Genomic DNA, 27653 nt, shown 5'->3' with positions numbered 1-27653 from the left:
ATTTATCAGCTGATAGGTAATTGAACTGTTTCAATCTTTTTGGCTTTTGTGGATAATGTTATTATAAATAGTCATGTACAGATTTTTCTTAGCACATCTGTATTCAGTTCTTTTGGATATATACCTAAGAGTGGAATTGCTGGGTCATATGGAGAGTGTATGTTTTACTTATTAAGTAAGTGCCAAAATGGTTTCCATAGTTCCTGCATCGTTTACATTCCCACCAGCAATATATGAGTGTTCCATTATTTCACATCTTTGCCAATACTTTTCATTCTTGGATCTGAATTATGGGCACATTTTTATAATGAAGATTTTCCTAAATAGGCTTATTACACAGTAGATCTGGAAATATGTTTATCTTGTGTTTTAGTAGAAAATATGGTATTTATTTTTAAATGCTCACTCTAATGGTCACTTACATGTTTTTGTCTTTCCCTATCACTTCAGGTTCCGAGTGGCTGCCCGAGGCATGGCTGCCTTCCTTTCAATTCAGGTTCCTTCAGAAGATCAGATCCGATTGAAGCCTGGCTCTGAACTACATTTGACCCCAAAAGCTCAGCAGGTCAGTACAGCTAGCCTGGCTCCAGGCTGCTCCCTCTCCACTCTGCAGGATTTCTGTGCATGGTAAGAGCTGAGCCCCCTTAGCTGCTCTTCTTATGCAGCTTGATCATGTCTAAGCCAGCTGCATGCCATGTGAGATATTAAATACAAGGATCAGATGGAATAGTTGGCAGGTTCTTCACAGGGATCCCAGTTCATAAAATACCGAATACTTGTCACTCACTGCTGGAGAGCTGCTGTTGGAATGAATCCCTAGTGTTTTGCATGAAGCAGCACAGTGGGGCAGCTGAGTTCTCTGAGGGTGGGAAGTGCATTTCAATGAGGTGCATTTCAGGGTGTGTTTGAGTCTTCACCTTTCCTGTGGCCCCAAGATCTGGGGCATTGGGATGCTGCTTTAACTTCCTGAGAGTCACCTGGGCTCCCTTTGCCTGCCTTCCAGTAGACTCAAAGCAATGTCTTTCTGCATGTTCCTTACATACTTGCCATCAAGATTTTCAGACTTGAAAAATGTCGTCTTTTTATAAAAGGATTAATTTTAGGCAGCCTGTCATATTGTACCATTTTGGGGGTTAGATGTAAAAAAGGGTAGGGAGCGGGGAGAGAGAATGATTCCTGCCCCCCCCCCCTCGATTCCCGTCCAACGCTTAAACTGTTCACACAGCTCATACCTTGGTACCAAAATCCCTAGTTTATTTTCAACACTAAGACTTTACAGCTAACCTGGTGATTGATTTCTCAGCTTCTCGGTCACTTATCCTCAAAAAGAAAATCTTCTCCCTTCATGTTTTCTGGACCAACCAAATGATTCTTAATTGATACTCTTTAGTGTCACAGTTCCCAGACATAGGAGTAGGTGGAATTGGAGGACTTCACATGGGGTGGGCGTGCCCCAGTGGGGAGAGGATACTTTCAGAACCCTGGGGTGGGGGGCCCAGCTTGTCAGCTGGAAAATAAAACTCCCCACGCTCAGGAACTACTATTCTGAAATTTTGTTTTTTCCATATACAGTCTCTTTCCCTTTCTCCTAGGAAGGAAAGAAAAATTAAAATTATGGAATAGAAGAATGTTTTCCTTATTTCTTCCTTTGAAAACAGATGTGGGGACATTTTCCTCCCTCAGTTTTGGGTCATTTGTCAGATGGAATAGGGGGAAACTTGACCTGTGCATTATGCCTGTTCACCAATTTAATGACCTTATCTTTTACCCTCAGCAGTATGTAGCAGCTGGTTTCCTTAGAATTTCATTCAATTAGATAGTTGAATGTGTCATTTTGTAACCTAAGAACAGACCCAGCAGCAAGTTACACAGGTGTCACATTAGCAAGGTGCATCTATGGGTTCTGGTTGGCTTCTACGAAGAGAGGGGCAGCTGATCTGGTGGGGACAACCCCACAGGTGGGACTGGGGAGAACGAGGACAGGGCCTACTCTGGAAATGGGTGTGGCAGGTGAGGAATCCATCGGTAAGACCGGGCCGGCTGCTGCAGTGGCTCCCGGTGAGGCAGGGTTGAGAAATAACAGCACAAAATAGGGGATAAGCTTGGGTTGTGGCCACCTCTGGCTGTGTTAGTCAGCGCCTGCCTTCTGGACTCCTCATTCTGGTTCTGTGGGCTTCCCTCCCTCAAGGCTCACAGTGAGACCAGATACTGACGGTAGTGCTGTACCTGTCACAGTCAGGTGGTGTGCATCTGTGGGGTTAACCCTCTGTCTTTTATGTCTTTTAGGCTCTGACTGCTCTTGAATCCATGACACTGAGTAAGCAGTATGTTGAATACCAGGATCAGATTTTGCAAGCTGCCCAGTTTATAAAGCATCCTGGCCATTGCCTCCAAGATGGGAAAAGCTTCCTGGCTCTTCTTGTTAACTGTCTCTACCCAGAAGTGCATTATCTGGACAACATACGGTAGTAACCACAAGGCTCGTGACAAACTCCATCACTGTTTATGTTTACATTTAACTTTGCTGTTGCACAAATAACTTTGCTTACTTTCATTGCAGAGTTCAGTTTAGCCACGGGATGGGTGACTGGAGATGCAATTGGGAGGCATTAAGTGATTCCGTGTGTCCATGTGTGTGTGTGTGTGTTTCACTCTCTGGGGACTTTTTAGTGTTTATGTTCATCCACAACTGAAACTTACTAAGTTCCACTTGGGTATAGAGCCACTCACAGTTGCCAACTGTCCTCATCTCATAAGACCCGCAGAGGGAATTTTCATGATATGTCTCCACCTCTGACTCCCCTGTTTTATTTAAACGTCAAGATTCCTGTGCCAGATCTGACTGCTTTGAGAGTCATATATAACCCTCACTTTGAACCCCATTTGTGTGCTTTTAGTGTGAAAAAAATCAACCTTGAGAATTTCTGTATTTCTCAAATGTGGGGAAATACATAGCCTAAAGGTATTATGTTATTTCTCTCAGAAGGGAGATAAAAATGCTGAATTAAAGTGAGCCATGTGAAAAACTTGACACTATAGTGGACATCAGAGATTGTGATGTGTCTGCTTCCCTCTGACTGTGTATCCTTATGGAAGAGCCTCTGTCTGAATCAACGTGTCAGGCTGGTGCTCTGTGATGAGTGTGCTGGGCACACTCGTGTTTTATTTGGTTCACATGGCAGGGGCTGCAGAGTGCGAGCCCAGAGTCGCTCCATGCCCTTGGGTCCCCTCATTCACCTCACTCCCTCGACATTGAAGTTTGAAATTCTTGATGGACACCAAGGTTGCTATCTAAAGGCCCCACTGTTGAGCAGGGGACTGAGGACTCACTTCTCCAAACCCTGCTAGCTTCTTCCCTCCATATATAAACTCAGATAAAGCTGGTGGACCTGCTGAAACACTTGCCCATGGAAACTGGGCCAGGTCAGGAGAATTTCTGAAATCTGTCTTTTTTTTTTTTCTTCTTTGAGTCGCCTTGTGCCTTCGGCCGCCCTTGACAGTCATTCATTACCAAAGCCTGTCTACAACGTTGCCTCATTGGTGCCTTCTTCTTGCTCATGTTATTTCCCCCAGGAATTAGTCTGAAAATATTTGTCAACATAACTCTTGGCTCAAAATGGATTTTGTTGCCCAGCTTTCATAATGTGTATTTGTAGGTTTTGTGCAGCCCTACAAAAATACCCTCAAATGCCTAAACATTCACCAAAAGCTCTCAGTAGAGAGAGAGGGATATAGTTAGCAGATGTAGAACTCCTACCATATCCCACATATCCCCCGCATCTGGGAGTTTGTAGGAACTTTTCTTTTTCGTTGGACAGAAAATTCCACCTCACAGACATGCCTTGGCACTCCGATAAAGAAAATCTCTGTTCAGCGTTCGAGTTTCGTAGGCCACAGAGAGTCATCTCACAGTGACATGTCTCAGCTTTCCTTGTTTTTGCTTCTCTCTGCTTTCAAAACAGTCATCTTCTTATTCTACGTATGTGAAAATTTTAGAAGCTGCAGACAGTTAAATTGGCCAATTTGGCAACAGTGATTTTATGACAGGAAATAATTTGTGTGCTGTTTTCTTTGAGGAGAATGAAATTATTGATATCCTCAAATGTGAAGTTTTTGAGTGACAGTATGCACATTCTAAAGAAAATTATGATCAAACTGTTAATTTTTGAAAGTTTATAATATTTATACCATATTTAGTTTGTAAAGATTTTAAAAAATAAAGTCAGGCTTTGGTTGTAACTTCTACGAATCTGAATTTCAGGGCTTCTTCACTAACAGAGTATATCAGAGACTGAAGTTGATGTAGATTTTTATAACTGATGTCATCTTATTTACCTGACCTTGTAACTTGAGTTGCAAAGATGGTCAGTAAAACTGCTTGCACTTCTTCATGCTTCCTGTCAGAAGGTTTGCTTATCTCATAGGTATTTAAAGAACATGGCAGTGCTGCTGTCATCTCTGGGGAAGGAAGGCTCTACCTAGGCCACCCTGCCTTCTGCTTGCAGGTAACAAGCCTTTGCTTGAAAAGATAGCCAGCCTTCACAGAGCACGGGGCCACAGTCTGAGAGACAGTGGCAGGTGCTGCATGTCAGCACTGGCACTGGGCAAGACCAAGGCCTGCTTGTGGGCTGAGCAGTGTGGAAGGTGCACACCCTGGATTTCTCCGCACAGTGGCTGGCCATGGCATCTGGCTCAGATAAGGACGTCTGATGCTTTTTGGGAGCAGGAAGGAGGAGACAGTGTTCTGCTCCCAATGAAAAGTGCTGCTCCCATCCTTACCCGCCCTGCAGTAGAGGTCAGAGAGACAGTTCTGTTCCCCCCATCTCCTGGCTCTACTGACTAGAACAGGTGAAGGGCAGAGAGCTGGGAGCCATGGGCCATGGAGGCAGGAAGGTGCTGCTGGATGTGTCTGCACAGTGTGACACTGGCAGGTGGAGCTTGGTCCCACTGTTTCAAAGGTCCTGCACACTCGCCCTCAGCTCTGACGTGTGGCCATTTCTTGATCAGTTTCTTGGCTTAGTCTGTGAATGCCTCTGCCTCCCCAGGGTTAAGCCTGAGTCTCTGAGACTGGAGGGAATTAGTGTAGAGAATGCAAACTTATCTAACCTCCTCCAGTCAAGTGACAGTCTTGTTACTCCTGAGTAGTCACGAAAACCAGTGTGTCCATATTGTATAAGTTAATCATGTCTGTGCCTTTGTGTTTGAATGAAAGGTGGTAACACCATTTTTGTGTGTGGGGTTTTTGTTCCTAAAATTAGTTGTTTCTTCTGGAGCTGGAAGTAAATGTCTAGAATAATCAACATTTAAAAGTCAGTAGGAGCATTCACACACCGGGTGCCCACCACTCGCTCACTCAGTGGGATACTCAGCCTCCCCCACCTGGCCATTGGCCACAGGCCAGCCCTTGTAGGGCCATGCAGGCTGCTGCTGGCGGGTCACATGTGGTTCTGCTCTGACAGCGAGGTGTCCCCTGGAAAGGTTGCGGGTTGGCTGTGGACCTACCTGGCGCAGTCCAGGCTGGCTCCATCTCTTGCTCCCTTCTCAGCACACATTTCCCTTCCCGTCACACCTCTGACACCATGTGGCCCCATCTCTTAGTCCTTTCCAGACTAAATGCCCCACAATCCTTAGTTTTCTACCATGATGTCCAGAGGGCTGCCCCGGGGCACAGTATGGGACTAGGTGAGGCACCTAGAGCACAGTTGAGGAGGTTGGTAATCAACAGTGCCAGGAGAGGGCGCTCCTTCGCCTTCTCTGCCTTGGTGCCTCCCTCTCCTCATCCTGGCCCCTGCCCTGGCATGTCATGCTTGAGGTCAAGCAGTGCAGTTCACTCCTCTGGACACTTGGGCAGTATTGGCTCTAGATGTGACGTATGGTTGGCACATTAAACACATTAAACTCGTGGCGAGTTCAAACTCTATACCTCGGTTTAATATGAGTTGCTGCTGAAGACTGGTCTCATTGCATGGGTGTGAGGCACGTCTCACAAACAAGGTGCTCCACGCTTAGTCCTTTACTGCTGTCTGCCCTCCATGTTGGAAGCGTGTCCCTTTCAAAAGAAACGTCCCCCTACCCTGATCTTCCATTTGCATCTGGGTCATGCTGGGTAAAACTCTTGACATAAGTCAGGCCCTAAGACTGACTTTGTTTCTCCACCATGATACTCGTATTCTGGAGCATCCTGTGACCTGTGCAGCTGTCTCTGAAGTTCCCTTCACTTTGGATAGCTTCCTGATTTCTGATGAGAAAAACTTGAAAAAAAATTACTGATCCTATTTTGGGATAATGAACTTGCTAAGGAATGTTGTTGATTATAACTTGTTTTTAAATGTACCAATGTGATCTCTCACTGAGCACTGAGAGTTAGAATTTATTTTTCTTTCTATGGTTGAAAATCACTAAAGTTGGAGACAAATACTTCAGTGTATTCAACTTTTTCTTCCCACATGTCTAAAGTGGCCTTTAAAAACCTCTACTTTATTTTGATCATTAAATGTGCAATATTCACTTCTTATGCGTTGTTCAATGTTTTACATGCTTGTACAGAAGATGAGTTTTTATATCATGGTGAGAAACAGGAATAAATAAGAATTGATTAAGTAAAATTCTGCAAATAAACTACATTCAGAGTCAATTTACCCATGGTGGGCCTGTCTCATTGTTTTTGGCAAGATTGTTGGCAGGTCATCTTTTTATACATACATCACATGAAGAAAAATTTTAAATTAGTTTGTAATGGCTTTTAGATCTTTACTCTGTGGTGTTTACTTCAGTGGTGAAGCCTCTAATTTCAAAAAGAATTGTCGTGAACCAGAGACTGTCAGAGAGATCAGGAGACCCCTCACAGTCTGTAATGTGGCCTAACCTCTGTAGGAGGTGGGGCTTAAGAGCTGCACTGAGGCTCCCCCTGCCTGAGTGGTGATCTGGTGTGAGGGAGGGAGCTGCCAGAAGGCAGAGCTGCCAGCAGAGGGCAGCGCCCCAGGGGTTGCTAAAAGGGTCTGCTCTGAAAATGGGCCTTCAGTATTGGAATCTCAGGAAATTTCTCCTTAATGTTAATTTTCATGGATTTGTAAGACATGCCTAGAATTGGCGGGAGGGGCTGCACATTCCACTGGGGATTATCATCAATTTGGGATTAACCAAGGATGAGGCCTTCTGGGTGTGGTGGGTCTCATATCGCTCTCTGAGTTGGGCTGCTTTCCAGATAAAAACCACAGGGTTTAAGGGTTGGAAAGTGGCTCATGAGCAGACTTGTTTTCATGGGTGCTGTGCTGAGGGAACAGAAGGCTCCAGCCTGTACCCTGTACCCCTTGGGGAAGTCCAGTCATGAGAACACCAACTCATCTTGGTCATTTCTCTCCTTGACTTTGTGGCTCTAAGAGGAGAGTGGAGAGTCCCAACTGCTGACCCAGCCTGTTGCCCAGGTCTCTGACTTTGCTTGCCAGAGGCCTGAGTGTCCTGAGAGGGCTGGAGAGGGGAGGAGGGGGGGCATGTGCTATCCCTGAGGGGTGGGGCAGAGCAGCTTCTTTATCAGGAGGCCAAGCAAGGCTGCTTGGACTATGTACAGGTTGTTAAAGGGGACTCCAGCTGTCCATGAACCTGCTCCCCATGGCCACGGTGATCTGAAACCACTCCATCAGAGTCCATTCCTGCTTCTTCCACTAAATAAGTCCTGCTGTCAAGTGAAATCCTGCAGCCAAGGGCACCAGATCATTAGCCAGCTCCCCTGTACTCCGGGATAATAATGTGAACAATGTCAGGTGCCCTGGAGAGCAAGTGACCAACTTCTGCTTGCCTAAGAGTCACCTGGAGTCATCTGGATCCTGGTTATAAATAACAAGGTCAAGCTGACATTTGGAGGACTGTTGGGGAAATCTGAATCTGGACCGTAAGGTGGCATTACTGAATTACTGTTAATTTTCTCAGGCATGGTAATGGTAGAGGAGATGGAGGAGAATGCTCTTGTCCTTCAAAGGTGTTTAGGGTAAAGGATTGTGATGTCTGCAGCTAATTTGCAAATGGTCCAGTCAAGCGTGTACACACACACACACACACACATACACACACACAGAGAATGTGAGTAACGGAGGTAGTGATGTGTGGGTGAGCATCTCACTTTTTCAAGTTTGTTGGTGTATGTTTGAAATTGATAACAAAAGGATGGGGCAAAGCCACTTAAAGAATTTGTTTAAAATGTTAGTTCCTCTGCCCTGAGCTTGTGGTTCAGTATGTCCTGGTGGTGCTCAGACTGGGCATTTGAACAAACTCCCAGGCGTTCCTGATGCAGGTGTCCCTTGGAACTCACCAGGGAGACCCTGCTCCAGGCCCAGGGCCCAGCCCAGGATATCCAGTCTCTGAGATGGCAGCGGACAGAAAGTGAAAGCAGCCATGGCAAGTAGTACGAGGGGCTCGGTGCCACACTCACCCCCTTGTGTGCCCTGAGTCCCTTCTGCTATTCTCATGTCTTGAGGGGCAGCACCCAACACTCGGTGCCCTACCTCTTTAGCCCTGGCCACATTCTGTCCCTACCCTCTGGGTCTGGCAACTTCCAACTGCTTATACCATGTGGTATCCAATTTCCTGTTTTTGCTCCGACTGTCCTTTTGTTTATTTTTATTATTTTGTGTGTGTGTGCTGGGGACTGAATCCATGGCCTTGTACATGCAAGGAGGCAAGCGTTCTACCAACCAAGCTATATCCCAGCCCCTGTCCCTTTGTTTAGAATGTTCTTTTTTCCTACCCCCAACCTCCATTCTTCTATTTACACAGCCAACAAGTACTGTCCCCAGGTAGATTTTTCCAGAAGGCTTCCCCAAGATGGGGCCAGTTGCCCTGTTTATGTGATCCCACAGCACCCCTCCTCCACCACCCCCCCCCCAGCTGTCTCTACCCACACATAATTTTCTTTCTTCTCTTCCTTGTGGTGCTGCGGATGGAACTCAGGGCTTCATGAGCACCAGGCAAGTGCTCTGCCACTGAGTTACGATAAGGCTGTGTTGCTCACTAGCTTGAGAGCTTCTGGAGTCTTACTGGGGAGTCACCTATCCTGTTCCCAAATGTCCTCCTTCCAAATTCCACATTGAGTTCTGCTGCCTGGTGTCTTTAGGGTGAACTGGGCAGGTAGTCAGTTCTGGCTAATGAACTGTGATCACCAGTGGGAGGCCCTCCAGGGGGTTCTTTTTGCCTCTGACCCAGCAGTCCTCAACATCAGAGGGGACCCGAGTCCCTGAATAGCAACACAGGAGCAAAGACCATCTGGCAGTTCATGATAAATTCATAGCTTTGGCAAGAAACAAAGCCTTATGTTTCCAGCCACTGTGATTTTAGGGTATGTTACCACAGCACAACCTAGCCCACCTGACTGACTGAGATGCCTTTGTGCCTGTCTGTTTGTTTGTTTGTTTTAGGCAGTGGGTATTGAGCCCAGGGGCACTTGGCCACTGAGCCACATCCCCAGCCCTTTTTATTTATTTTTTTTATTTTGGGAACAGGGTCTTACTAAGTTGTCCAGAGCTTCACTAAAGTTGCTGAGGCTGGCCTCAAACTTGTGATCCTCCTTCCTCAGCCTCCTGAGCCTCTGGCATACAGGTATCACCACCATACCCAGTGCCACCTTCATTTTTAAGGTATCCCTAAACACCTTACCCAATTCATAGCACAAAACAGATACACAAGAAATAATTCCTGTCAGTTTTCCTTGGTTGTAAAACTGGCTTCAAAGACCAAGGAGGTGTTCTAATACACATCTCTCCTTTGTCCCTAACTTATTCCCTGGTGATACAGAACTTTCCATGGAGGTGCTTTTGCATCTCTGAGCAACAAGATACAGATGCCGACTCTTGTGACCTCTTACTAGCTAAGAGAGGCTCCTTGGTGGATCCCACGTTACCATGAGCTGCTACCACCCACTGACCCTGGTGAAGGCTCTGGGTGTGGAGGGGAGCCTGGTAATGTGCTGCTCTCAACCTTCAACCCATCTCCCTCGCCTGTGGCCCTTCCTCTTGACAGCTTACCTGGATCCCACTCCTGCTCTCTTAATAGTACCAACAAATTCACACTGTAGTGTAAATAGGGAAGGCAGCACCCTTCCCTCTTCCCCCACAAAATCATCCAGGCTGAACTGGGGCAGATGGGACAAAATTGCCATTGCTTTTGGACTTCCCACATCCTAGGAGGAAGCATGCTGTGGAGAGAGGTCAGCACTGTCATGAAGCCAGATTTAGACAGGCATCCATCTGTACAGGTAGGTAAATGGAGTCAAGTCGGATCAAGGAGGCCAATTTGAATGAGTCCCTGAAGTTGGAGACTGTCCCTCTGAAATGCCTTCCTCCACCCTATCAAGATAACCTGCCCCTGGGCCAACCTGTTGTTAAGGTAACCTGCCCCAGGAAGTGCCCTTCTCTACAGGGAGTTATAAAGTTGTTAGTTAATGTGTCCTGGGCTGCTCCATCCGTCTCTTCCCCCGTCCATCTGCTTCTCACCTTTTGGCATTCCCACGGAGCACCTCCTGGCCTAGCCACCCATAAGCAGGAAGGAGAGAGATGAGGGTGAGAGCAGGAGAACAAAGGAAGCCTGGGACATATGAAAAAGGTAAAACCCCTCACTTCGTGGAATACCACGATACCAGCTATGACCCCCTTCTCCAACCGGGAGAAGTCTAGGTTACCTCTTTTTAAATAAATCCTGCTTTATGTGTTTGCTTCTGCGTGTTCTCTAATGTCATTCTTCAACATGTGAAGAAGCAGGACTCGTGGGTACCAGCGATATCAGTAGTTGGGTTTTTGTTTTTTTTCCTTTTATGGTACTGGGAATGGAACCCAGTGCCTTACCATGGTAGGTACGTTGCTCTATCATTGAGCTCTATCCACAGCCCTTTACTTCTTTCTTTCTTCTTCTTCTTCTTCTTCTTTTTTTTTTTTTTTTGCCCTTTACATTTTTCAATTTTATTTTTAAAGAGTTTCACTAGGTTTAGGCCTCAAACTTGCTGTCCTGCCTCAGCCTCTGGAGTGGCTGGGGTTCCAAGCATGGGACAAGATGCTTCTTGTAGCTTCTTAATTCATGGGGATCCAGAGCTTTCCTAGGGGCTTCCAGCTTTCAGTCCCTGAGACTAAAGCTTCCAGATGCTTTGAGATAACGGTCTTTGATTTCCTTTCCTTGGGGTCCCAGCTCGAGGTAGCAAGAGGTGGGCAGAGGGTGCAGGACAGTCACAGTGGAGATGGAAGAAGGTAGGACTCCAGGTCTTCCCATGCTATCAGGTTTCCAGAATTTGCTCTTCCTCTGGCCACAGTTTGCACACCCCCATCTTTTGTTTTCTCTTGTGGGCTTTGTTCCCCACAAGGCTGCTGAGAGGGCTACATTCATCCAGGAACTCTGCACATCCAAAGGCTCACACCTGAGATAGGCTCATACTCTCCAAAGTCCCATCACATCTGTTATTTCTTCAGATCTTGATAGACCTACCATTCCCGGGGTGGGGGGAAATGTGGTTTTCCCTGTTCAGCAGTGGATAAGTTGAGACCCAGTGAGTGGAAGAAAGTGCCCTGGTCCACACAGTAGTTTGGTGACAGAGCAGGATGGAGCCTGGGCCTCCAGACCCTGTGGTCGGTTTCCTGTCCTAGATAATTAAGGTTGAGGGGAGCTGTTCTGGAAGTTTCCTGCTGAGGTTCACATGCACACACACACACTTTCAGAATGCTTGCTCCACTAGAATAAATATCACAGGGGCTCAAAGATGTTCAGTAAAGGCCACCTTGGGGGTCACCTGGCAGGGGCTGCCTGGGAACCAAACCTCATGCTGGCCTTCACTTGGTGTGCAAAATGATGCTGGTGGCTGAGGGGCTCCTCATGGGGAACATGTGGCAGCTGGTGGGCCCCTGGGGTTCATCTGGCTCAAATTTTCATAATTGGATTCTTGAGTCTGGGGCCTGCAGACAGGAGAAAGTGAACTGACCACCCAGTGAGAGGCAACTAGCAGCTAGGATCAGTCTCTACCACCTCCAAGTCGTCTTATCAGAGGCTCCACAAACCAGCTCCATGTCGCTGACCTCTATACCCTGTCTCCAAGTCCCTTCATCTTTCCACACTTCTGCTGGAGGTATCCTGGCAGGATCTCAAACCTCCAAGGCCTCCCCAGCTGCTCCTCTTCCCTATCACCTTGGTAAGAATTCCTGGGCTCAAGCTCCAACCCCGGGTGTCCTGGCTCCCTCTCTCACATGCTGCTACCCCATCCTCAGGCAAGCCCCACCTTCCATCTCCCCACCTCCACTTGTGACACCTCTGTCCACGCAGCCACACGGCCTCCTCCCTCCTTGTTCAGTTGGGGCCATTCCTGCTGAAACCATTCTCCCAGCCCATGCAGAATAGCACCTCCAGCCCTCCTCCAGCCCCACCTGCCCACTTCACATCCATGCTCTGGCCTCACTGCCTCCCTCCTGAGTCCCAACTGTGCCTTCCCCTCGCCTTTTCCCTCCTCAGATTGCCCCATCCCCTGTCCTCCTGGCTCCAGCCTCCAGCTTCAGGTTTCCTAAGGGCCACATGCCCAGCCCATGGTCAACCTGTCTCTGAGGGCTCAGCTTCACCACTGCATCCACTTTTCACAGTCCTTATTTGTAGTCTACCATGATTTGTGTATGTGTTTATTAAAATTCTCCATTATGGAACATGAGTTCAGGGATTTTCTCTCTTTAACTTCCAAGTCAGTGCTTGCTACATAGGGGGCACTTGAATGTTTGTTAAATGATTAAACAACAGCTGGCTTCCTGATTTAAGGGACTTGGCTCAATAGTACATTAGCAAAAAAAAAAAAAAGGGGGGGGAGGGGATATGTGACAGATCAACATTGCAGGAGATGCTTGAGCATTCAGCTGGAGAGGGGACTAGGCTCATCTGAGGGCCTGGAAGGACTGTACCCTACCCCCACCAGCATCCAGCACAGGGTACCCAGTATCTAGAACTGTTTTTTTTTTTTTTTTTAATACCAGGGACTGAACCCAGGGGCACTTAACCACTGAGCCTTTTAAATATTTTGTTTAAAGATAGGGTCTCACTGAGTTACTTAGGACCTTGCTAAGTTGCTGAGGCTGGCTTTGAACTCGAGATCCTCCTGCCTCAGCCTTCCAAGCCACTGTGATTACAGGCATGCACCACTGCACCCAGCTAGAATTCAGTTCTTTCTTCCTTCAACACAGGGCTTCACTTGGGTGGACACCACAGAGGACAGCATGACCTCTGGTCAATGTCTTCCTAGCTGGGATTCCCAGATCCCTCATCTAAGCCAGATCCTAAAACCTCTAATGAAATTTTGTGTGGGAAGCCTTCAGCAGAGTGCCTGGGAGAATAAGTGTCCCCATGGTGGGATTGCCTGTTCCAGAATCCTGGGGGACTATAAGACCAAAAAGCCTGGAGGTATCACTCCTCAGCACCATGGACAGCAGGCGGGGGGAGGGGGTGGTAGGGGAACAGCTCCCTGATCTATCCAAAGAATGGTGTGCTGTACTGAGGCAGGCTGTGAAGTAGGCCCAGACCCTGGTCGGGGACCCTGGCCCTTCCCTTAGCCTGTTCTTTCTCCTTGTGCTACGGTCTGAGAAGCTGGCACCCCCCTGGCCAGTGGGACCAGGTGGGGTGAAATATGGGAGGCAATGAGCACACTTACCGCGGAGGGGTGTCCTGGGTGACCTGGTGCTCTGTGTGGGGGAAAGAACAAGGAGTTATAAGTATGCCTGCAGCGTCCAGCCTACATGCCTACACCCACCCACCCCCCCACTGCACCCCACCGTGTAGAATGGTCTCAAGGAGACACGTGGCAGACAGCAGAGGAGCAGGGTGTGCAGAGGTGACATGAAGCCCTCCACCTGAAAGAGGACCACAAGTAAAGAAGGAAAAGGACAGAGTGAGGGGCTGTTCACCAGAAAGAAAACACGATGGCTTTCTAAGCACAACCCCCCACCCCCCAAGCATGAGCATGAAATGCTTGGTGACTTTGCAGAACCAGCAAGAATGCCAGGATGGCCACAGCAAGGACAGCAGCCAGGTAACTATGGCAAATTTTGGATTTCATCCCTACATTTGAAGGCTAGTGCTATCGATCTGGGAGGACTGAGAACCTGGGGACACAACAAATTTGTTACCCAGCACAGCAACAGCAGTGTGGCAGCTCTCTAGAGATACCTGCCAGTTCAAGTTGCCAGGCTTTTGCACATGCTGTCCCCTCTGCCAGTGCACATTTTGCTCCTTGGTTTCCGAGCTCATGTGTATTTAGATTTTTTGGCTTGGCTCCCACCTCACTTCTTGGGCAAGTCCTTCCCTTCCCTCCTGGCCACACCAGAATAGAACAGCATCCTTTGGCTTCTGCGGTTAGTGGCATCTAGGTGACCACTCTCACAGTGCCCTGCAAAGCTGTGCTGACAAGTCAGCTCCCGTGGGGGGCGTCCCAGCACCATGCACCCCAAAGCTGGTTCTCAGGATGCTTGTAGTAACACAATGGAATGGTGCCTACTGGGAAAGCCTGCGGCTTAAGCGCTTAAGGTGGTGGTAAAGGGGCGGCTCCAGAGCCAGACGTGGCTGAATCTCTGTATCAGTGACTCCAGGTAAAAGGCCAGGTGCTTAACCTTCTTAGCTGTGAAATCCGACTCACCCTGGCTCCCACCTCCTGGGCTCCACTAAGGGAGAAGAAAGCGAGCCTAAGCACAGGTGCAAAATGGACGTTCTGGTTGTGTCAAGCCTGCTGGTCAGCAGGCCGATCTCACCTGAGGGGACAGCCCCGGCCCGCCCTCTCGCACCTCCCCGGGTCTTTGGCACACCCACCTAGACGGCGGCGGGTGGCGAGAGCGGCCAGAACGCCCAGCAGCAGCAGAGCCTTCAGGCCCAGCGCACCCAGCAGGAGCGCGATCGCCGAGGCCCGGGTGGCGCCGCGGAAGCGGAACAAGTAGACGCTGGCCTCCGCGTGGCCCAGGCTGTTGGTGGCCGTACAAGTGTAGCGGCCGTCGTGGGTCAGCGCGGAGAGCTCGGCAGTCACCCGGTATCCGTGACTCTGTCCCAGCACCGCCGCGGAGTGGTTGCCCAGGGCCGGGCCGGACCAGGCAAGGGCAGGCGGCGGCTCCCCTTCAGCCGTGCAGAGCGCACGGAAGGCGTGCGCTGGGCTCGGCAGCACCGAGATGTTGACGATTCGTGGTGCGCCTGTGGGAAAGGGAAAAGGGGGACTATGTCACTGGTCAAGGAGCGGCGGCCCAGTGGAGAGGGAGAAAGCCTAGTGCAGTGACAGAGAAGCGGGCAAGAGGCACCCCTCCCTTCCGCGTGCCCTTGGGACGCCAGTACTCTAGGAGTGAGGTGCAGGGACCTCAAGGAGGACATGTGGACTCCTGGGTGCCAGGATGCCAGGCTCCCAATACAGCTGTAGCCTTGGACAAACCATTCCACTTCTCTTTGCCTCAGTTTGTCCTTGTGTAAAACGGGGATCGTCAACAGAACCTGCCTCGTGGGGTTGTTGAGATTTAGCAAATCAATACTTGTGGCGTGATTGGACTAGGGCCTGGCCTGGTAGCAAGTGCTCATTAAATGGTCATTCATTATTGTCCTAGCTCAGGGTTGGTGCCACAGTGGAGAGCTACTGATCTAGGGACGAGGACCTGCTTCAGGCATCTTTGTATCTTAATCTAGCCAAGCGCCAAGCACTTGGGGGTGGTGGTGGTCCCTGTGCACCTCTTGGGAGGAGGAATGCGGTGTCCTTCAGTGCAAATCATTGCAGCACTTGTCATAGTGAAGATTATGGTTCTTCCTTTTTTCTCTTCCCCTTGTCTGCCAGTTTCTGGGGACACTCACTCTCTGAGTTGCATTACATTGCGTATTCCCGGGGTCCCACCTCAATCCTTTCTGCGAAAAAAATTTTGCATTTCTGACAAGTTCCCAGGTCGCCCTTATCCACTAAGTTTTGAGAGCCCCTGGGGTGGATGAGCGGGGACAGGTCTTGTTGCGTCCCTGTCGCAGCGGCGTGCACGGCGCAGCCGGACTGGGAAGGAGAAAACCATTTGCCCCCATGTGGCCCTGGCCGCCCGCCAGTCTCACCCGAGACGCGCAGCCAGACCCCGTGGCGGCTCTCGTAGCGGTCGTGGACGTCCCCGGAGAACTCGATGCGGCAGAAGTAGCGGCCATCGTCGGCCAGCGCGAGGCGCTCGACGCGCAGCGACAGGTCGTTGTGGCGTGGGTTGCCCAGCAGGCGGAAGCGGCCGTGCAGGCTCAGCGCTGTCTGGCAGAGCTCGCTGCCGCGGGCCGCCGCGCACCGGAACACCTGCGGGCCCGCGTAGGGCTCGCCCGCGCGCCAGATGGCGGTCAGCGGCCCGTCATAATGGCGGTGCGGGTGCGTGAAGGTGCAGGGCAGCACTGCTGCATCGCCCGCCACTGCGCTCACCTCCGAGGGCACCTGCATGGACCAGCGCTGCGCTGGCGGGCCTGCGGACCGTGGGGAGCGTCAGGGTGGCCTGGGGACCCATCCCCAGTCTGCAGAGCATCTCTACGCGCCAGGCCCTGGAACCCCAGGACTCAGGAAGCACCTTCCCCTCCCCAGGGAACCTGGCACCCCATTTCCTGATTTGAGAGGAATCTCCCCAGCCTGTACTTCCGTGACAGGGACCCCCACCCTCTTCCTGGGATCATCTGCCTCATTCGTGGAGGTCTCCACCTCTGCCATAGGCCCAGTGCCTCTGTACTCTTCCCTTTAGCTTTTCCCTGACACCTGCTCCTGTTCCTACGGAGTTGCAAGATCCCCAAGATGGTGATAAGAGAAAAAGCACTTACTGTGCCCCTCAGTGTGGAGTAAATTCCCCGTAGTATCTCTTTTAGTTCTCATGAGTGATCCTAGAGGTAAGCATGATCATCCCTGTTACATGTTGTTAAACTGAGGCACAGAGAGGTTAACTGAGGTCACACAGCTAAGCAAAGTTGGCATTCACACTTGGAACTTTCTTGCTCCACAATGTGCACTGTAGTTCACTAGAGGCTTGGGGGACATCTGAGTACACCAACACTCCCTGGGAGGTCACTGCAGCCCTTGACACATTTACCCTTCTGGATTCTCATTCACTCCTTCTCCTCTTTCCTTTGTCTGCCAGTGTTTTGATGGGTTGAGCCAGTGGACAGTATTCCTCTAGAATTCAGGTCAACCCGGTGGACTGTGCTCTGACTGACTTCCCAAAAGGCTAGTCCCCAGGCAGGGAGCAGAGAGGCTGGAGTAGCAGCTGCTCTGTTGACTCATGGCCCTGTGCATGTGCTTTTGGACTGTTTTCCCACCTCCCATCTTAAGAACACTGAAGAATGTAGAGCTGAGCTCTGTCCCCAGCTGAACCAGGACTGGAGAGTCCCAGGGCCATGTGTTGAGGATCAGGTCAGGGGTGGTGCCTCCGTTAGGAGGGAGGGAGGGAGGGAGGGAGGTAATCCTGCCCAGCTAGTGCCCTGGGGTGTGGCACACAAAAGGGACCTTTAGAAGGAGTGGTATTGGGCATTGCAGTTTACACAGCTCTTTCACATATACCTTGCGCGTGACCCTCAAAGCACCCTGGGGGAGAAAGGGGAGGAAGATTCTGTTATAGTCACAGAGGTAGCAAGTGGGAGAAACCTAGTTTTTCAGACTCCAAACCCAGTGCTCTTTGCTCTTCGATGTAATTTAGCACCACTCACTCCTTGGTCAGAAATTTCCTCAGCCCACTCGTTGCAGACCACCCACCAATGGGTAACCTAGAGGTGAAGACATTCTTCCTGCACAGAACCAACATCTATATTCACCCTCAGGGCCGCCATTGCTGTTTGGAGCATGCACATCTCCCCCTGGGATCCCACCCCAGCCATCCTGTATCCATTGTGCCTTCTCTTTTCTGGTGGAAAAGTCCCAGTCCTTCACCTGCCCCTCAAGGAGTCGCCCTTCCTTGAGTACAGCGTCCTGACCCAGGTGGCTGCCGGGCTGTGCACCTGCACAGTGATGTAAACCCCACAGTGTGGCCTCAGGCTGTGGGAGCTGTGCCTTCAAGAAACCCTGTGGGCTCACACCGACTCACCATCAAGTACAACCACAGTGCTTCTTCACAGAACCTGTTTGGGGGCCTAATCGCTTTCGTTCTGGACTAGGGGAATTATATTTTTTCATCCACGTGGAGGATTTGACATTGATCCCTAGAAAGAGCTTGTTTGCTTAGTGGTTCATAATCAAAGGGCTGTGCCTGCTGCAGAAAGTGTCTCTCTAGTCTTAAGGCTCTGGGCTGTCTCAGTTCCCTATCAACTGCCCACTCCCTGTGATCTCAGCCTCTTCTGATCTCTTGCATCTTGCAGGCATTGAGGATCCAGGCACAATCCCCTCTGTATTGTTTGCTGAACATTTACCAGTTCAGCGAACATTTGCCAATTCAGCAAACATTTATTGAATACTTTCCCACTCCATGTCAGGCACTGGAATATGAGCTGCGGTGCCAAAGATGAACAAGAGACCTTGTCAGCCTGCTGGAGCTCAGAAAAGGAGACAGATCTGTGAGCACGTAATTAATTCCACAAGCCTGCCAGGTGTTCCATGGTGAACCTGAACAATATTCCTGCTGTCTGAACGTGGTTCCTGGCCCATTATCACGCATCCTCAGTTTTTGCTGAGTTGTCCCTGCAGAAGGAGAACTTTCCTGAGCCCAGACCTGGCTCTGGTGTCTTTCCCTGTGCCTCAGGGCTGGCATGGACACTTTCTCAACCTAGACATTGCCTGTGTGTGTTTAATGCCTGGCTCTGTGATGCCTGCAAGAAGCTGTGGAAGGGCAGGATCCATGTCCCTGTGGTCTTGTTTGTGTCACTGTGGTCCAGCATGTGGTTCTCCATGCTAAACTGAATTGCTATGACTGAGCAGAAGGGAGGGGGGCCATGGTGGAAGGAGTGGGTGAGGCAGTGGAGAGGGGTATGCAGATGCTGGGTTGGAAGGGATTGGAGAACCCATGAGAGAGGAGTTGTGTGTTTGCAGAGCCTAGAGAAAGGAGGGCATGTCCCTGTGCCTGGGGGTGGCATTCTAGGAACAGGGAACAGCGAAGCAAAGCTACAAGGCACGGGCATCCTAGGGACACAGAGTTTGCAGGCAGGAGAGGGTAAGGAGGCCAGACAGCTGAAGAGCAGGGAAATGTTGGGAGATACTCCTCACTTGTTTAAAATACACAGCTTCCCCATGAGATGCCATGATCAGCCCCTTTTTAGAGAAGGGGGAACTGGGGCTTTCCGAGCCTGAGTTACTTGGCAAAGTTATTTCACCAACCGGTAGCAGAGCTATGGCTCGCCCCTGGGAAGCTCTGTCCCCTTGTTCACGTTCTTGCCTTAATCCCTGCATCCCGTTGCTCAAGGCCTGGTTTGAAAACACTCTGCAGTGTGGCAGGCCTGGGCCCGCCCTCCTGGCTGGGTTTTGCTCCAGGAGTGGAAGGGGAACACAGAGGCCCTTTCACCACTGGTTCTGACCTTGGCTCCTGGTAGATGTGTGCTTGGTGTTTGCCTGCTCACAGGGTCCAGAGAGGCGGTGCCTGTGCTGCCTCTTACACAGAGAACTTTGGATGAGCCTGCCCCAGAGATTCGAAGGGAGGGCGGAAAGGCCCCAGCTGAATTACCTGGGGAACAGAGGCATTTGCTTTAGCAGGAACCCAAGCCTCCAGCATCTGGCGACATTTAACAATGCCTCGGGCAGCTCATGCCAGCTGCTAAAACAGGGCAGGGGGGATTACTCATTTGGAAACTTATCGTAAGGGACCATATAATCTGTCTGCCTCATGTCTGTCAACCTCCAGGGGTCAACGGGAGACCCACATTCTCCCAGTTGTCTAAAATACAGCCTCTCTGTGGTGGGCCAAATGGATGGTGGGGATCAGGACAGCTCTGGCACAGCTAGACCTAGGTGACCATCCTCCCTCTGGCCATTCTTTCATCAAACTTTTATCAAGCACCTGATCTGTGCCTGGCACTGGTCTGGGCTCCTTCAGGTACTGGGTAATCACTAGGCAAGTTCCTGAAACCCAGGTTAGGGTCCCTCTGCTGCAAAGTGGGGGACATAGCAGCATCCTCAGAGGACGAAGAACTGAATAAAACCACCTGGGTAGATCACCTGCTTTGTCTGTCTGACACGGCCAGGGTGTTAGTTCCTTTCCCTCACTAGAGAGTGTGCAAAGGAGTGTGAACAGAGTGGGGAAGGGCTGCTAAACAGAGACATGCCCAGGTGATGCATGAGGTTCAAAGACTCAGTCCCCACCTTGTCCTAGAACAGCTAGAGTGAACAGCCTGGTCCTCATCCTGCGCTCACCTGCAAACTGGTTATATAGTCAATCAATTATCTACTCCATCACATTTATTGAGAGTTTACTGTCAAACATACTGTGCAGGGTGTAAGGGATACAGCTGCCATGGCAATGCCCTCCTTAGTATGTTGACAGTACTCTCTGCCACTGCTTGTTTTTAATGTATACACAATTCTAACTAGTTTATTTACGTTTCCAGCCCAGAGAAGTAGAAACTGAGAAGCTGGAAGGTGGTTTTGGTTTGTAGGCAATAAACCAAACCATTGAAGGCAGCAAGACAGGATGTTGCCACTCACTCAGAGAGTAGGGGGTCAGTCAAAATAATGAAAAGATAGCCTGGGACAGAAATGATAATGTACAGTGTCAAAGGACTGTTGGAGATGAGCCCAAGTCACTATGACACTGCAGAAGGCTACTGAAACTGGTGCATACGTGATGACCTGAGTCACTATGGGAAAGTTTATTGTCACAATATGCCTTGCCTTAGTTGTGTGTCCCTTTGATGGAGTGTCAGGGCTTTGACTGAGGCTCTGAAGCTGTCTTTGGGGACCTTAGCTATGTTGCTGTAGCCCTCTGCCTCAGAAGACCCATTCATGCAATGAAGTTTCTAGATGTTTAATAAAGTAACTTTCAAGTCTAAAAATCTGTCTGAAAGCCAAATCTGGATAAAATGACAAGGAAGCACATAAAATATTTTAGAAATATGTCTACATAAAATAAAGACTTTTAGGTACTTAAAAATAAGCCACTATTGGCTGGGCACTAATCCCAGCAATTTGGGAGGTTGAGGCAGAAGGATCATGAGTTCAAAGCCAGCCTCAGCAACTTAGTGAGGCCCTAAGCAACTCAGTGAGACCCTGTCTCTAAATGAAACACAAAAAAGGGCTGGGAATGTGACTTAGTGTTTAAGTGTCCCCAGGTTCAATCTCCAGTACCAAAAAAAAAAAAAAAAAAAAGCCACTAACTAGCCAGAAAACTCAGCTGCCCAGAAAGATGCACTCACGCTCACACTCACGCTCACGCCTCGATAGTCCTTCATAGCCATTTACTAAACACTCCATGTGGCTCCCTGTGTGTCTCCTCCTGACACCTGGTTAAACAGGAACAGAGCTCCCACATAATCACAATGGTTATTCACCTAGGGAAGAGTTGGTCAGAGCCCAGAGCCCTGCACCAGAGGTAAGAAGGAACTCACCTCTGGAGGAAAAAAGAACACAGCTACAGAAAGGGAATGGGGGAGAGCCACAACTGGAAGGGATCAGAAATAGAAGCCTTGGTTTGGGCCACAGCTGACTAAAGATTTCCACCAGTCCCTGGATGAGGAAGGAGGCAGGAATTTGCCTCTCTGTGGCTCACCTGTGGGGTGGCAAATGTAGTCACACTTCCATTAACTACAGAGGAAGCTGCTTATTGGTTTCATGGCAAAGTGGAGTCAGGCAATGTCCATGCATCTTTTGATTTTTTTTTCTTTTTTAGTACTGGGAATTGGACCTCTTGCTAATTTGCCCAGGCTGACCTTGAACTTACAATCCTCCTGTCTCAGCTTCTTGAGTAGGTGTATGACCTGGCACCCTGCTCTTTTGATGTTTTCATAGTGTCTAGCATTGAAGAACCTCCCTAGGATATCACAGAGAGGAAAGTGAGCCCCATGGTGGTCACTGTGGGACAATGGCTAGAGCAGTGGGTGTCCTCATAGAATGACGCTATAACAAGAATTAGGTCTGCTGGGGTGGGCTTTATAGCACAGTTTTCTGGAAGGAGCAAGTTATGGATTTTGAGGGCAGGGGCGGGATAAGGCCAGGTGGAAGTCACTGACTGTGACTCCAGGAGAGATGGTGTCCTGGTACTCAGAATCAGAGCCCCTCAACAGCCTTCTGTGCTTCAGTGCTACTACCCCATGGTTGACTTTACCCAATATGACAAGCTCGACTATCTGTAAGTGTCCATCCTTCTTGAGGTTACCTGGGCAGCCAATGGGTATTCTGGGGAGTAGATTTAGTGGTGGCTTCTCAGACATTGTAGAGTCTGGAGGGCGAGGAGAAGCGTTTTGGGGTAAGGATCCTTGATCATCCTGGCCATCAGTATTCACCAGTGTGGGTCCCTGGGGCATATGATCTTTCATTCTATTTCTTCCTGTCCCTCAGTTTGCTCTCAGTGATTCTCTCCTGGGCTTATGGCTTGTCAGGATAGGTTATCAGTGGAGAGAAGGTGAGAGAGACTGAAATAGAGACCAGAGAGGAGAGGAGGAAGGGGAAGCAAGAATTCCATCCTTCAGTGTAAACCAGACCCAGGAAGGAGCTAGTGTGAGGGAGTGGGAGTGAAAGCCCTGGCATGTCCCGACGGCCCCCAGGGTGAGCCATTGAACTCCCCTTGAACTCTGGAATCTCTAGCCATTTGGTTGTGGACATGGGTGTGGCCTGCTACATGAGCTGGTGGAGATGCAGTCACAGGCTGCCCGCATCCTGCAGCCAGTGCCACCACAGTGCTGCCCTTCAGAGTTCTGAAGGGAGGCCCTGCTCTTCTTCCCTCCTCTGCCTCCCAGGTAGGACTCCTCAGTTGAGCAAACCTGTCCACAGTTGCTTTGGGAGCAGAAGAGCCTCAGTTCATTCAACCCTCCCATTTCCTCCTGGCCCCATGACAGCAGCCCATCTCCTCCCTGACCTTTCTCTGCCTCCCAAATAAGCACCACCAGGTCCTTGGATGCCTGCTGCTATTTCTTTTGCCATTTTGATTTGTTTTCCTGCACTAATTCAGAGCTGGTAAAGTAAATAGCTCTTAGAACCAGGCTTTATCCAACCCCGGCTCCCAGGTAGTGGCAGGATAGCTTGAGGAGCTGGGTGTGTCCCGAAAGGACTCCCTTCACATTCAGGCTGTGATGTTCCAGCAAAGTCACTTTGGTTTGCCAAGATGCCCTGAAACAGGAACAAGGCTCCTCTCCTTGCAGGTCATGACAAAAAGAAAATGAGCTGTTCGTCAGTAACCTGGCACCAGGGTTCCCTGAGGATGGCAGTACCACACCTGCATATCACAGGCTTGTGAACCCCTGAGGCCTCCAAGCTCACCGAGGTGGTCACAGCTGCCCCCTACCCTGAACTGCCTCACCTCTCCAGTTTTCTAAAATGAATTTGGTGGAAGTGAGAGGGGCAAAGACAAGGGAGGTGATGTGGGAGCCCGTGGAGGTTAGGGTGTGGGTGGAGAAGGGTATGGAAAGTGGGATTCCTCCTGCTTCTCTTTCATCAAGGTTCTACCCCACTCTCCCAGACATGGACAGGGCAGTGTCTGTGACCAGCAGGCCCATGTTAGCATAGGAGCTCAGTGGCTTGCACGTGGCAGTGGAGACATGGCCTGTGTCCTCTAGCTGAGGCACGTGGGGAGCTCACAGGTGAACAACACAAGGACTTCAGGAAATGCAGTTCCTGGGCCACCCTGGTTCACTGGCCTCAGGGTTTTAACAGCGCAGTGGCTGCTGGTCTGTAGAGGAAAGGGTTCTCCTCAGCCCAGCCGGCTATGGGCGTGGGAGGCCTGGCCTGGCAACCCCTCTCTCCACATAGCTAGAGCCTACTTAAGGTTTGGTTTTTGTTCTTGAACACATAGCTGCCCTATCTGTGCTTCCTCTAAGTATTTTTGTCTTTAACTGATTCACGGCAGCTGACCCTCAGCAGGAGAAAAATAACCAAACTGGAGCCCAAAGCCCCGCCTCCCTCTTGCGCTGTGGCCTCTCCCCCTTTTCGCTGCTGCTCATTGTGCAACTGCTGGGCCCAGGCGCTGCATGGGGCCTTCATTCTGGATCCAGTTATCCTGCTTTGCACCACCATGAAGTGGCAGGGACCCCATTCCACGGGGCCCAGGAAAGTTAGACCACCTGTCACAACTCACCACTGCTGAATGGCAGAGCCAGGATTCTAAGTGGTGCCTGACATCAACACCTGTGTGCTTAACAGTGCTCCCGTCTGCCAGTCAGGTGTGAGCAGGGACGCCTCCTCCACCTCCAACCTCTTAGTGGGACCATCCCTAAATCATCCCAGAAAGATGACTGAGTTAGGTCAGCTTGGGGAAAGATAGTCCCTTTCCTGTCTCTATCCCTGTCATGGGACAGGGACAGCATTTGTGAGTGGGGAGAGGGCCCAGAGCCACGCACACCTGGGTTTCTATCCTGGCTCCACCCAGCCTTTCTGTGCTTGTTTCTTCAACTGTGAAAAGGGAACATAAATAGCTTGTTTCTCACAGGGTCACGAGGCTCATGGGAGTTACTGAAGCAAGCACCCAGAACTTCCTAAGAATCACACATCAGACCAGAACTGGACTCCACAGTGTTAAATGCTAGAGGAAGGCACAGGAGCTTAAGGCCTGGGAATTTATCATCAGTTGTGAGACAAGACCCCATACCAGGAATGTTGATTGACAGCTTAGAACATCGCGATACCAGGATGTGGCACTTGACGGCCATACACACAATAGCACACAGCTAAGTCCAGGAGCATAGTGATGGGAGGGGCATCCCAGGTTGGGGCTGGGGAAAGGATTAGGCGTGGAGAGAGGGGCTCACGAGAATGGCCTTTGCTATTTATCTCCTCAACTGCAGGCATCAGAATCATTCAAGAAGGTGGCTGCCAATGCAGATTCCCAGGCCCTGCTGTCTGATATTCTGATTCTGCAGTTTTGGGAGGAGCCAGAGAAACTGTATTTTAAGTAATGCTCCTCCCCTGGGATTCTGATGTAGAGGGTTCCTGTACCCTTTGAGGAGCAGTTCCCAGGGACATCAATTTACAGAGCTAAGTGACATTGCTACCTCAGCCTGCCAAAGGAGCACCCACTTACCTCTTGGTGTTCCTGCTGGGGAGTCAGGGTGGCCTCCATCACTGGCCCAATTCCCCACATAAAATCATCCTTCTTACTCCACACTTCCCCAAACAGCCACGAGCTCTCCTCCCCCTGTCCTTGGGGCTGTGCCCAATAGGACATAAAACACTTGGATGACAGCAACATCCAAAGTTTGTTCAGCTCCGTCTTCCCCATTCCAGGCCCATTATTCCCCCATGGCAACGTGTGGTATAGGTGGCCTTTGTTCCTGAGGGGGGACACCGAGGCCCAGAAAGTCGGGGGATTGCCTCGAGTCACCAGAAAACCTAAGGCAAAGCCCTGACTTGAACAACTTCTCTGCAGACCTAGAGGCTCTGGGCAAACCCAGCTGCCCTTCAAGCTTAAAGGGAGAAGAGCACAGCTAAGACTGACTACTCTGGACCCGAAAGATAAGTGCAAACTTACCCACTGGGACAGCAAATACCAAGCAAGCCAGGAGTTGGAGGGACCCTTCCATGTTGCAGCATCTGGAGACTCAGCAGCCCCACACCCAGCCAGGCCCCCAGTGAGAACCTGCTTGGCTCAGGTGTGGCCACAGTAGGTGGGGATGGGCACGGGGCTGCAGGCCCAGCTGGCTCTGGGAGCTGGAGGAACTGGGATGAAGCAGCCAGGCAGCCGGGGGTGTGATTAGACTGGACCCGTGCAGTTTAGTCATGTGGAAAACCAAGAGGGGAACCACTGGATGGTTTTCCAGCCCAGGAAACAGGGAAGTGTATGGGGAAGCAGGGGTCCTATGGCACCAGCCTGGGCCTTTTCTTCTTTCCTGCCCTCTGTGCCTATATTTTAGTGTACCATATGGGTTTCATCTCCCTCCATCTTCTTTTTTCTCCTTTTTCACTACCAGAGAGATTTGGGCAAATTATCAAAAACGGGGAGGAGCCTGCTAACATAATAATTCAGTGACCTGAAGCTAGGGAAAGTTGTCGGTATTTACAAGGAAAAAAAACAGTCTAGGTGATGATTCATGTTCGTGACCAGGGCCCCCTTGGAGGGTCTTCAGTCCTAGAACAGCACTTCTAAAACTTTAATGGTAATAGGGATCCTTTGGGGATCATGTTAAAATGCAGATTCAGATCCAGGTGGTCTGAGGCAGCAGGTAACTTGCATCTCTAAGTCCAAGGTGATGCCTAAGCTGGGGTCCTCTAGAGCCCTACTTCTGCAGCCACAGCTAGGAGACTCCCATCCTGGGAACTATGGGGTGGCATTATCAAGAGGACATCAAGACCCCAGTGGGGGGACAGGAGGAAGTTCTGGAGGCTTACTGTGTGGGTTTGAGACTGGAGTGGGGATTGGACCCATAGTGAGATCCCATGAGGACTGAAACTGTATTTGGATTTGGATTTGGCCTGTCTGGTAGATGACTTCTTTACTGGCAATGAACTGGATTGGACCCTTTCACTCTATGTCGCATGGCTCCTCCTGTGGGTTGGACAGTAGTGGAGTTTGCAACCTCGAGGGCTAAGAGATAAAATGAGATGTGGTTTTTCAAGATTGTGAAATGCACTTAAGACAAAGGCCGTTGCTCTTTCAAACCAGCCCTGTCAGGGTGGCAATGCCCTTCAGAGACTCAAGTAGTGTGCTCCTCAGAGACTGCAGTCATGGTGAGTTACAGTTTCTTCAAAAGTATTTTAAGTAATGTGAGTTACAGTTTTTTTCAAGAGTGAATGGGGCCCCGTTCCCCCAAATTTACCTGTAAGAGCTGGGAGATGGAGTCTCCTCAGTGATGGCGCAGCTGGGCTAAGTTGCTCCTTTCTGGACATCCTTTCCATTTCCAATCTTGGAGGTGCCCTCAGTGCATAGTCTTGTTCCCAGCTGGAGTTCTAAGGAAGGTGATCTTCGGGAAATCGAAATCTATGGTGTTAGTTCTGAAAGCAAAGCTGGGACCCGGGGAGGGGACTTGGAGAGTAGCAATCATCTTGCCAGACAGGGGGACACACCCTCCACCCTAGGCTTTATAGTTACACATACAAATCTCTCCCCCTCTTCCCTCCCTCTCCTTGTACCCCTTCTACCCTCCAGTGTTACCAAGATAAGTTAGTCCAAGTTGCCCAAGTTCAAAGGCCAGGATTCAAGACAAGAGCTGTCGGAGGGAGTCAGGTTAACTCAACGGCCAGCCCTGAAGAAGATAGGATGGCTACTGACCTGGAAACTCCATCAGGGGACTCAGGAGCACCATCAGGGGACTTAGGAGCATCATCAGGGGACTCAGGAGCACCAAGGGCTTTTTTATTTTTTTAGTTGTAGTTGGAGATGATACCTTTATTTTATTTATTTATTTATTTATTTTTATGCTGTGCTGAGGATTGAAGCCAGTGCCTCACATGTGCTAGGCAAGTGCTCTATCACTGAGCTACAACCCCAGGCCACAGAGGACTTTTATAGGGAGGGGAAGGGGGAGCAGGGCAGGAAGGCTACATGCTGAGCAGGGTCTTCACCATTGAGGACATATGTCTTCTTTCTCTGGAACATGACAATGGACCATGGCCTCCTGGGTCATCTGGGGCT

General features: G+C 50.0%; 2 protein-coding genes across 2 annotated transcripts in view; one reads left to right on the top strand and one right to left on the bottom strand.

Annotated features, from left to right (window-relative positions):
* Positions 1–6638, top strand: part of Epg5 (ectopic P-granules 5 autophagy tethering factor) — a 101999-nt gene extending 95361 nt beyond the window's left edge. Inside the window, exons 43-44 of the mRNA XM_046428317.2 lie at positions 451–565; positions 2287–6638. Coding sequence (XP_046284273.1) covers positions 451–565; positions 2287–2469 — 298 coding nt within the window. The 3' untranslated portion in view covers positions 2470–6638. The remainder of the gene's footprint in view (positions 1–450; positions 566–2286) is intronic.
* A 4269-nt stretch (positions 6639–10907) lies between these two features.
* On the bottom strand, positions 10908–25735 carry Siglec15 (sialic acid binding Ig like lectin 15). The gene is made up of 6 exons (XM_046428451.2): positions 25554–25735; positions 16789–16848; positions 16060–16443; positions 14803–15174; positions 13652–13682; positions 10908–11924 (listed from the first exon to the last, which is right to left on the bottom strand). Exons 1-6 carry the CDS (start codon positions 25603–25605, stop codon positions 11843–11845), a joined length of 981 nt encoding a protein of 326 aa, XP_046284407.1. The 5' UTR covers positions 25606–25735; the 3' UTR covers positions 10908–11842.
* Between the last annotated feature and the right edge of the window lie 1918 nt (positions 25736–27653).

The sequence above is a fragment of the Marmota monax genome, unplaced genomic scaffold, assembly GCF_021218885.2.
Source record: "Marmota monax isolate L192 unplaced genomic scaffold, Marmota_monax_Labrador192_F-V1.1 WCK01_AAM20220418_F8-fsc00031, whole genome shotgun sequence".
In the NCBI taxonomy this organism is placed as follows: Eukaryota; Metazoa; Chordata; class Mammalia; order Rodentia; family Sciuridae; genus Marmota; species Marmota monax.
The sequence above is the reverse complement of the archived record's forward strand: the minus strand, read 5'-3'. Positions and strand labels throughout refer to the sequence as shown.

Coding starts and splice junctions, on each gene's coding strand:
- Siglec15 (XM_046428451.2), bottom strand. CDS start 25,605: ATGGAAGGGTCCCTCCAACTCCTGGCTTGCTTGGTATTTGCTGTCCCA. Junction 16,444..16,788: donor ACTCCACACTGAGGGGCACA/GTAAGTGCTTTT, acceptor CACGGTCCGCAG/GCCCGCCAGCGCAGCGCTGG. Junction 15,175..16,059: donor GGTCTGGCTGCGCGTCTCGG/GTGAGACTGGCG, acceptor CCTTTCCCACAG/GCGCACCACGAATCGTCAAC.